The sequence below is a fragment of the Mesoplodon mirus genome (genome assembly GCF_964341445.2).
Source record: "Mesoplodon mirus genome assembly, chromosome: 12".
Classification (NCBI taxonomy): domain Eukaryota; kingdom Metazoa; phylum Chordata; class Mammalia; order Artiodactyla; family Ziphiidae; genus Mesoplodon; species Mesoplodon mirus.
In genome coordinates this window covers 47,789,113-47,800,242 of record NC_138988.1, presented here as the reverse complement: position 1 = coordinate 47,800,242, position 11,130 = coordinate 47,789,113, and the positions used below count along the sequence as shown (strand labels likewise).

Below are 11,130 nucleotides of genomic sequence, written 5' to 3'. Positions count from 1 at the left end.
TCTCTCCATTCCATTTTAGAAAATCTTTCTAACAGCAACTTAGGCATCTTTCACCCCTAAGGTTTTCCCATTTCTTCCTCAAGAAAATTCTCCCTTTCCTCTCTAATCTCCACTCAAGACTCCAAAGATGGTAGCAAATAAATAGTACTCTAAATATCAGGAAGTTCCTAAAGTTTTTGGTGGGCAAAGTTTGACTAAAATATATTAATTCAACAAATAAATATTTATTGAACATTTACTACATGCTAGCAATGAGTTTAGTGGGTTTTCTTCATTTAGAAAAAAAATACATTGACATTTGCTTTCAGTAGACTATATTTTTTTTCCATGAGCATAAAATGTAAAGTTTTCATAGGGTTACTTTTGCCCATATTAATTTACTCAATTATGAATTGTCCTATGGCAGGTTTGAGAACATAATCTTTATAGCTGGAGAGGGAAAAGTATGTTATTTCTGCCACATTCCCATTATTGGTAATTAATTGCTCAAACCAATGCTTGTAAGACACTTGCTCTGGAAAAAAAAAATCGATGCTGAGTTCCAAATAACCATTCCAGAATTAACTTACTTTAGTTTTTTAATAGTCATATTTTTAAAACTATGTAAGCTTCAGAGCATAGAAACGATTTCAAATACTAGTCAAAGGCTATCCTCACTTAATCTTCCAGAGCTGAATCTCTGGGTAGCAGTTAAGAACATGAAAAAGAATGGGGAAATAAAGGGGAAACATGCCCTTCCTTTCTCTCAAAAGAATAAAATACCATCACAGTCATGGCAAACCATGTTACCTCAATTTTCAGGGATTTGAAAAGAGGTAATTCTCTCTAGAATTCTTTCCACATTTATCCCACGAGAGATGTTTCCCTAGATACTCCTAATCTGCAGGGAATGATAAATATCCTGGAAAAAGAGGGCCAATAAAAACAGAAATATCTGAGATCTAATGAATCCATGGTTAGAGCCACCAATGCCATTACACAAAACCTAGCCATCCCCACTACGGTGACCACTTCATCACTAATGCTTTCTCCTCTCTAAAGGCTAACAAACCAAGTCCCATTTTGTTAATCCTAGTGGGCCCCTCTCGCCTGGTCCCTGTGCACTAGTGCCCCAGCCAAACTTACGAGAGACAGGTGTACGCCCTAGTCTAGGACAGGGATATGTGGGTAGCTTGCTCAGTCACAGGCAGGCTTCCTGCTCTGAGGCTTCTTAGCACTAGCAGCCTAGCACAAACCATTTTCTTTCTGGGTAAGAGAATATTCCTCTGGGAAAGAGGTTAGGTCTTCCTCTCTGTGATCCTCTGAGCAGATCTGACTTCCTTCCCACAAACTGACATCATTCAAGAGAAGTCTCTCTTGATCTCTTATTTCCTTCTTAGCCCCAAGTCACCCTCCAGCTTGAAAGGATCAGGAAGCTCTCCCTCACCCTGATAAAAGCCTTCTTCACCAACTTTTCTGTAGCAATCAGCCCAGCTCTTGCCATATATCCCCTTATTTGCTGAATAGATGAATGACTAAGGATTCTATTTTCACTTGTTTCTATCTCCCCTTCACGGGAACACTTCCACAGATGGGCAGCCTCCCCACGGTGGCACGGTCAGAGCGGCCTCAGGCATCTGCAGGCTACTCAGCACTACCTCAGAGTTGCTGCCACTTTCACACCAACAATCAATTTGGAAAAGCGCCTCAGCCTATGACCAGTGAACACAGGTGACAAGTTGGGAAGGTGAAGCAGGGGTGTTGTAAGGGAAACACAGTGCTAACTTAAATGGCACCTCCAGGTATGAGAATGCCATGGAGACAAAGGAATGGCAAAGGGCAAGGATTTCTCTGAAAAGTAGGAGCTTCTTTCCTACCCTGTATTCCCAGATGCCCACCTGGAGTAGGCTCTGCATTCTCCAAGCTCCCACCTCCATTTCTCAAAACACCCTCCTGAGTGCAGTACCCAAGGCTCCTTTATCCTTTCCTCTAGGAACTCTTCCTGTCCCTCTTCCCCAGCCAGATTCCTAGTCACTGTCTCTAGAGAAACTGTCATAACCTGAATGCCAGGTTTATTCACCACTGTGAAGTTTCTGATGTCTGAAAAGGACTGAACTATGTCTGAAGAATTTTCCACATTCAAAGCACTCATAAGGCTTCTCACCAGTGTGAATCCTGTAATGTTCACTAAGGTGTGCATACTTGCGGAAGGTTTTCTCACACTCACTACACTTATAGAGCTTCTCACCAGTGTGAGTTCTATGATGTTCAGTAAGAGACGTGTTGTGAGCAAAGGCTTTCCCACATTCTTGACATTTATAGGGCTTCTCTCCAGTATGAATTCTCATATGCTGAGTGAGGCAGGTATTCTGGTTAAAGCCCTTCCCACATTCATTGCATTTATAGGGTTTTTCTCCGGTGTGGCTTCTCTGATGCCGAATAAGGCAAATGCTCTGAATGAAAGCTTTACCACACTCACTGCATTTGTAGGGTCTTTCCCCTGTATGAATTCGCTGATGTTTAGTGAGTGGGGTGCTCTGAGCAAAAGCTTTGCCACATTCCTTACACTTATAGGGTTTCTCTCCAGTATGAATTCGCTGGTGTTTAATAAGGGATGGGCTCTGACAAAACGCTTTCCCACATTCCTTACATTTATAGGGTTTCTCTCCAGTATGAATTCTCTGATGCTGAGAGAGGTTTGCCTTTGTATGGAAAGTCTTCCCACATTCATCACATTTATAAGGTTTTTCCCCAGTGTGAATTCTCTGATGCTGTGTAAGGTTTGAGTGTTTGCGAAAAGAAGAGCCACATTCATTGCATAAATAAGGTTTCTCACCAGTGTGAATTCTCTGATGATGAATGAGGTGTGTGTTCTGACTGAATGCCTTCCCACATCTACTACATTTATAAGGTTTCTCTCCAGTGTGAATTCTCTGGTGTTCAGTGAGATGTGAATGATTGCGGAAGGAATTCCCACAGTCATTACATTTATACGGTTTCTCTCCAGTGTGGATTCTCTGATGCTGAGTAAGAAATGATCGACATCGAAATGTTTTCCCACATTGCTCACATCCATATGGTTTCACTCCGGTGTGAATTCTTTGATGTCGAACAAGGAATGAGCTACGACTAAAAGTTTTCCCACATTCCTCACATGTGTAGGGTCTCGTATGAGTTCTCTGATGCTGGGTAAAGGATGAACTCTGATTAAAAGTTTTTCCACATTCACTACATTTCCAAGATTTTTTCTGTGTAGAGAAGATCGGACATTTACTTTGGTCTGAAATCTCATTGGTGTATATGTTACTTGTCTCCCACTGATGTAGGCTCTCTTCTGTAGAAACCCTGAGATGTGTAACAAGGCTTGAGGTCAAAAGCAGGCTTCTCTCAAAATTATATTCTTGTCTAATCATTTCTGGAGGTGCTTCCTTGTGGATGAAAGCTATTCCCCCAAAACCTTCTTGGAAAAGGCATGGTCCAGGAACCTCTCTGGGAGGGTTTTCCTTCATGCTCTCACATACATATTTTTCTTCAAATGTAGAATCCTGGTATTCATACTCTTGGGATCTCTTTGTTGCTATCCCTGGCAAATCAATTTCAGAGCCATCCTGCTCTGGAGCAGGCTTGTTCACCCAACCTGAAAAAAACCACCACAGTGAGTATCTCTTGTGCAAGGCAGAGTGCAAGCCCCTGAACTTATAGGGACCTAACTTTGACAGGTCTCAGTAATGGCCTATGAGTAATGGCCAATAAGAGCCAGTGGGGGTAGGACTTCCCCGGTGGCACAGTGGTTAAGAATCTGCCTGCCAATGCAGGGGACACGAGTTCAAGCCCTGGTCTGGGAAGATCCCACATGCCGCATAGCAACTAAGCCCGTGTGCCACAACTACTGAGCCTGCAAGCCACAACTACTGAAGCCCGCACACTTAGAGTCCATGCACTGCAACGAAGAGTAGCCCCTGCCTGCTGCAACTAGAAAAAGCCCACGTGCAGCAACAAAGACCCAATGCAGCCAAAAAAAAGAGCAAGTGGGGCAAGTAATTCAGAGTTACAACTGGTGAAAGAGATCTGCATCAGGGTAAGGTGATCACCATTAATGAAAAATGAGTAGCTGCAGAGACCAAGGAAGTGACAGAATCAGAGACCAGGGAGATAAAGGGAAAAAAACAAACAATAACAGACTAAGATTAGGGCAAGACAAGAAACATGGATGGTTTGTATTCAAAGAGTGGAGAGTGGAAGAATGTAAAAGTGCAAAATAGTGGAAATGAGATCAAGTGAGTACCAGGGAAAAGCTGGCCTCAAGAGATGCTCACTCAATAGATGTTCACTCACATTCACCCCAGCATTCTTAAAAGAGAGGGTAATTTGCTCTCCTGAGCTTCATTCAGTTTCTCTTGTAAAATTTCCAAAGCCCTCCTGTTTCTTCCACTGGTGATCCCTTGCTTACTCACCTGGACAAATCTCTCTTTCAATCTCTCTCTCTTCAGCTCCTTGCATATTCAACATCCACAAATCTTCTCTTTGCTTTGATTGTAAAAGACTTCAAGGTTGAAAAACTGGGAGCCCTGCTCATAGAGGAAAAAAAGGTGGGGGAGGGGATATCACTGTCCCAGTAAACAGAAAAATGAGATAGAGCTGTTGCCTAAGGATACTATCTGGTAACTCACACAAAACCTGTCAGGACAGCAATGTGCCTGAATCACCAAGAGTCAGGGGTGGCTTCCAGCTTTCTAGGTTAACAAACTCCATTTGTCAGCTGTCCAAGAAGTGGCAGCCAGACAGACTGACATATTAGCAAACACTCAAGTACTTGAGAAATAAATCAGAACGTTATTTATAAAGATAAAAATAACTATGAAGTGAATAGGAATATCCATGTCAATTAGTGCACTCTTTCCACTATACAATAATCTATATGAAAAGTCAATTAATATGGTCAAACGTTATGTTGGGAAACGGCTTCACAGCAAGGCTAATGCATTAAGTCTGATCCACCCACCTCCCCTATATGTCAAGGAGCTGGATAGTAATTAGGGATTTCTATTTGATACAACCTAGAGATATGCTGATTGTCCTTTCTTCAAGATGTCTTATCAATTCAAAATCTTTTCTTCAGGCATAGCTCAGTATAAGAGTGTAGGCTGCAGTTGAAAAAACAAAAACACTCTGTGAAATAATTTTTGATTTACAAAGAGTTGCAAAAATAGTAGAGAGAGTTTCTGGTTTTTGGAAGGTCAAAATCATAACTATTCATCCAAAAATGTCTCTCTGTATAACCCTGAAGTGAGGAGTAGAATTGGAAGCATTATTTCAAGAAAAACAGAAGGCAGAGAGATGGTTTACCATAATCAAGAGCTCAGAAGGCATGGAAGAATAGGATGTCTGGTGAAGTATAGAATAAGGCTGGCCCTGGGGACTTCCCATCAAGGTCTGTGCCTCGGTGTTGAGTTTTAGAGGTTTAAGAGGATCCTATCTGGGATTTCCTGATCCTCTTCCATAGCAGGGACATAAAGTGGACCCACTGCAGAATCCTACGGAGACTCATGAAGTAGTGTGGGGTTTGGCTATAATCAGAGCTAGACAGTGGAGAAAAAGTCAGAAATGCCCCTGCCTACCCAGAGCTTACGTCACAGCTCAACAAAGACATTAACACCAGTAGTTACAAATAAGGGAATTATAAAAGGAGAAATATTGGGTCCTGTAGAATGCAGAGCAGAGGGGACCTAATCTAATCTGGGAAAGAAAGCCTCCCTGAAGAAGAGATAAATAAGAATTAGACAGGTGAAGAGGGAAAAGAAGATACTAGAGAGATGAAACAGAATATACAAAAGAAATCAAGCCCCATACTTCAGAAGAATGAAAGAGATCTAGTAAGGCCAAAGTATTAGGCACTAGAAATAAGACATGAAATCCGAGGCAAGCAAATACAACCCTGCAAACCACTTTAAGGAATTTACCCTAAAGTGAGCAAAAAGCCATAAAAAGTATTGGAAAAGGTTTGAAAAATATGTGACATGATTAGATCTTATATTAAACACACACACACAAACACAACTTATCCTTTTGCCCACAGAGCAAAGTGTGTACAAGGGGTGGAAGGTAGGAGGCAAGGTGAAGGCTGGAGGACCCCTTGGGAGGTTGTTTCAGCAGTCCAATAAGGGGACTTGGATGACTAAGAGACAAAAGCAACAGGACAGGATGACTACTGGAGCGAGATGTGAGGGAGAAGGAGAAGTTAATGACAATTTGCTGGTTTGGGGCTTGAGAGATGACAGTGACCTTTAGTGAGAGTGGTAACACTGGTTTGAGGAGGAAAAAGATACATTCAGTTTGAAATATCAGGCATACATATATGGAACAGAGGACAGAGGTGTGGGCTGAAAACTTGTATTTAGAGTTTTTGTCATAAAGAAGGTAATTGAAATTCTGGGGGTAACAGATAAAATCATCAAAAGAGTGTAGCTAGGAAACCTCAACAGGGAGTTTACACATTTATAAGGAGGTTTAACTCTGGCTTTTGATTTTAGAGATTCCTAATCCCTAAGAGAAATAAGTAAACTAATTTAATATATGATAAAAATTGGCATTTCTAATCATAAAAAAATTGATTACTCAAAATTTATGTTAGGATTGTTGCTTAAGTATCTGGAAAAAACACTTAGTGAGATTCCTACCTCACACCACATACCAAAATAAACCAAAACCCAGTAAAGGGTTAAAAAATGTATTTTTGATTTATACATCAAGGAGTAGATAGACCTGATAGATAAAAGACTTCCTATTAACGAGTAAAGAAAAAAGATGAACTGATAGAAAAATGCAAAGTACAACAAATACACCAAGAATTACAAAAGGCCAATAGACATACCAAAACAAAGTTTCACCTCACTGGTAATCAAAGAAATGGGAACTGAAAGAATGAAAAATCAATTTTTATATCAAGTTGGAAACTCTCTCTTTAATGCTAAAACTCAAAACTGGCAAAGGTGCAGGGAAAGAGAGCTTCTCACACACCACTGGTGGGAATGTAAACTGGTACCATCTTTCTAGAGCTAACTGGCAATATACTGGGATGGCCAAAAAGTTCGTTCGTAAGATGGTACGGAAAAACGCGAATGAACTTTTTGGCCAACCCAATATATTAGGTCTTAAAGTTGTAGGCTGAGTGGCAGTTGGGACAGCAAGATCACCTTTTTGTAGGTACAGAAAGTCAGAACAAAATTCTCAATCTGTACTACATACAACACCTGCAATGGATCTCAGAAGATCCTCAGTCATCAGTATGTAATAAAAATGCCTATATTATTTAACCTAGTAATGCTACTGTTAGAACTTCTTCATAGAGAAGGAACCTCCCAGAGTGAGAGAAAAAAAACCAAACTGAATTCTTTTGTTACCTGTAAAAAAAAAAAAAATCCCCTGAAATGTTGTTGGAAAACACACTTTTTCTGTTGATGGACACTGAGGCTTAGCAATTTAGCAAAATATGGTACTTCCACTTGGTGGAAATTAAACAGACATCAGATAATTGAAAATGAAAATATGTGACAATGTGGAAAAATACTTACAGGCAAATGTGAAAAAAAACACAAGATATTAAAATTTCAAATACAATCTAACATCATATATGTATGTTAAAATATACATATGAATAAGATCAAGAAGGAAAAGTAATTACCACCATGGTGATATAAATTATGAATGATTTTCTCTTCTATTTTCCAAATTTCCTCAATTATCTATATTTTGCCTTTTTTAAAAAAAACTTAAATCTCTCAGAATATCTATCAATTTGTTAGCCATGATCATCTTGAGGAATAAGATTATGGTAAATTTTTATTTTAAGGCCTTTCTTTTTGCAATGTTTGAAAGTTTTCCTGTAGAAATAAGTAAATAACTCTGTAATCAGAGAAAACAAGTGAAAAAAATATAATCAGAGATAAGCACAGAGATTTATGTACAAAGATCCCATTGTTACTATAACTGTACAAAATACAGGCAAGTAAACATTGATGGCATATCAATATGATAGATTATGAAACTATTAAGAGTTATGTTTTCAAAGAATATTCATGAGAAAATACAATATGTTAAAACAGGAGACTACAAAACACTAAAACAAAACATATGCCCATATATACCAGTACTAAAGTAAGCATTCAATAAACAGAAACTATTATTACTACACAGATATATACAAAACACACACATAAAAAAGGACAGAGGAGGGCTTCCCTGGTGGTGCAGTGGTTGAGAGTCTTTCTGCCGATGCAAGGGACACAGGTTCGGGCCCTGGTCTGGGAAGATCCCACATGCCACGGAGCGGCTGGGCCCGTGAGCCATGGCCGCTAAGCCTGCGCGTCCGGAGCCTGTGCTCCGCAACGGGAGAGGCCACAACAGTGAAAGGCCCGCATACCGCAAAAAAAAAAAAAAAGAAAAAGGACAGAGGAAAACCCACTAAAATGTCAACAACTGATCTCTAGGTCATTTAATGGGTTACTTTATTTTGTCTTTTATATCCTTTTACATATTTCATTTTTCCTGCAATAAACATGAATTACTTTTATAGTCAGTAAAACATTTAAAAATGAGAGATCTCACTCAGGGGTTTAAGCACCCTCCCCCCAAAAAAACTTTCTTTTTAATGCCACACCTAATGGATATGGTATTGGTTTCCCTTTCAAAATAAGATCAAAGTGGCAAACTGGACTGGGCTGGGACTCAGGAAACTTTGCTCTGCCATAGCCCACATGAGCAGGCTATTTATCTGAAAAAGGTGACAAATTAGATAATATCCACGAGTCCTTCCAGCTCCAACGTTCTGTGAAACCCCTGACTAAATAATTTTTTTTTTTTTTTGGCTGCGCCGCACAGCTTGTGAGATCTTAGTTCCCCGACCCCAGAGATTGAACCCAGGCCCTCAGCAGTGAAAGCTCGGAGTCCTAACCACTGGACCACCAGAGAATTCCCTAAATGAGTTAATTAATTCACGTAAAGCATTTATAAAGATATCTGCCACGTATCAGGCACTCAACAGGGGTTAGGCATTATTATGTTTGAGAAGGACAGGTTGGTGACAACCACTGTCCTCCAGTCGTGGATCATCTGAGCTGTTTGTCTACGCCAAAAGTTAGCAAACCTTGCCTTTGTAGTTTGAAAACAGAACTAGACAATATGTAAACAAGTGATCTTGGTTGTGTTTCAATAAGTTTTTTTTTTAACAAAAACAGGTGGTAGACCAAAATTTAGCCCATGAGCCACAGTCTGCTGTCCCCCTGGCCTCTAAGTTGCCCAGAATAGGATTTATAGGTGCTTCCACAAATACATAATGTGGAATAATCTGTTGGTGATTTTAAGATCTGAAAGGATCTATCTGAATCCAGATTTGGGGGAAACGGGTATTATGGTGAACGGACATATATATCTCCATCCTCATCTTGCTAAACTAAGAGGGATCTGGCTTCCTCCTCATGCCTTGTAAGCTTTCTCCCTGCTGCCACTTCCCTATCCCTCTAGAAGGATTCTGGGGAAGCCAGGTGGGGTTTTCCAAGAATTTGAAACTACAATTCCTTCAATAAGACCACACTTAAATGTACTCTTCTCTGAAGCCCTTCTTGATTTGCCTGTTGGCTCCAAGTAACGTATTCTTCTAGGCCTGCAGCAGCACACTGGATCTATCTCTTCTGCAGCCTTGGGTCATTCAGTAGCAATGTGTCCTCGGATAAGTTACCTATTCTCTCGTACCTCAATTTCCTCACTAAAAACTAGATAATACGTTGCTGTGAAGGCTAAATAAATTAGCACAACTGCTTAAAACAGTGCCTGGTACACGTTAAGTGCCAAATAAATGTGTTTTAAAACATTACCACAGAAATCTGCTCACATATATATCTTCCAGCACTACAGTGGCAGCGTCTTCCCATTTGGCGGGCTCCGAGGCCACTCACGCTGTAGCCCCGCCTCTAAACCCTGTGTAATATTTGGCAAGTAATGGATAGTATATTTTTGTTGTTAGACGTTAACATTCCCATACGTGCTATCACGTACATGCTATCAACTGAGCTTTAGAGAGAAAAGAAGGCAGTGATAGTCCAACTTTATAAAGATCAAGAAATCGGCTCTATCGTGGGTAATTATAACCCAGGTCTTGAGACTCCCTAGCTGGTGCGCTTTACACTATTTGCCTTCTGCTGTTAAATCGGTCCCTTAAAAAATTTGAGCTGCAGGACTGGTTGGGGGAAGTAGCTGGTATCCAGACCGAGAACTCTGGCCCCAGGATTTCATTTACGAACACGGGTCCTAGGTCTTGATCATTTATCCATCACTCAATCATCATTCATTCATTCATTTATTCACTCCACCATCTTCTTAGGCGCGTCCTCTGTGCCAGGCCCTGGTGAGTGCAGTGTTGAAGCTGCAAGCCGGGCCGGGCCACCGGGAGTTCGGAGCCGCCGTGCAGGCAGCAATCCGTGGAGAACGAGGCCCGGGAGGGCTTGCTACATAAACCTGGGCCGCCGCCACAGCCGAGACGCACCCGGAGCCGCTGCCTTCCCCTCCCTTGGGCCCCGCCCGCTCACCGTGATGTCCGGCGGCTCCCAGCGGGGCGGCGACCACGGTCCCGGAGGTACACGGAAACCCAGGGCGCAGGCTCACCCGCCCGGACCGGAAGAACAGCAGCGCGGCCGGTAGTGCGTCATCAGCGACCCCGAAGCGCAGCCCTCGCTTGCCTCTCTAGGAATTGGAAGGAGCCTCTCGATAGGGGCCTCATAGAAGGCGGTCGTGGCCCGCGGCCTGGTTTCCCTCCAAGCCCAGTGGCGTGCCTGATGTCCCATGAAAGACTGCCTTCACCCGGAACACAGTGACCACCTGATGCCTGGGGAAAACTGTAGATGGGGGCGTTAGGGTTGGAAAGAGTGCTAAGTGGGAGTCAGAATGGGCCATCTCGGGCTTCCGTGGTGGCGTAGTGGTTAAGAATCGGCCTGCCAATGCAGGGGATGTGGGTTCAAGCCCTGGTCGGGGAAGATACCACATGCCAGGGAGCAACTAAGCCCGTGCGCTAAAACTACTGAGCCTGTGCTCTAGAGCCCGCGAGCCCACAACTCCTGAGACCACGTGCCACAACTACTGAAGCCCACTTGCCTAGAGCTG

General features: G+C 42.0%; 1 protein-coding gene across 2 annotated transcripts; it reads right to left on the bottom strand.

Moving 5' to 3' along the window:
- Positions 1–266: 266 nt before the first annotated feature.
- On the bottom strand, positions 267–10,634 carry ZNF502 (zinc finger protein 502). Of its 2 annotated transcripts, none has more exons than XM_082639849.1 (3): positions 10,560–10,634; positions 4,434–4,547; positions 267–3,616 (listed from the first exon to the last, which is right to left on the bottom strand). In XM_082639849.1, exons 2-3 carry the CDS (start codon positions 4,486–4,488, stop codon positions 2,052–2,054), a joined length of 1,620 nt encoding a protein of 539 aa, XP_082495975.1. In that variant the 5' UTR covers positions 4,489–4,547; positions 10,560–10,634; the 3' UTR covers positions 267–2,051. The 2 variants fall into 2 exon arrangements, with proteins under 2 accessions (XP_082495975.1, XP_082495974.1); XM_082639848.1 differs by lacking the exon at positions 10,560–10,634 and adding an exon at positions 5,037–5,771.
- Positions 10,635–11,130: the final 496 nt, after the last annotated feature.

Bases quoted from the DNA above. Each gene is read 5' to 3' on its own strand.
- ZNF502 (XM_082639849.1), bottom strand. From the start codon at position 4,488: ATGTTGAATATGCAAGGAGCTGAAGAGAGAGAGATTGAAAGAGAGATT. The intron at 3,617-4,433 runs GTGAGTAAGCAA...GGTTTTTTTCAG, and splicing joins TGAAAGAGAGATTTGTCCAG to GTTGGGTGAACAAGCCTGCT.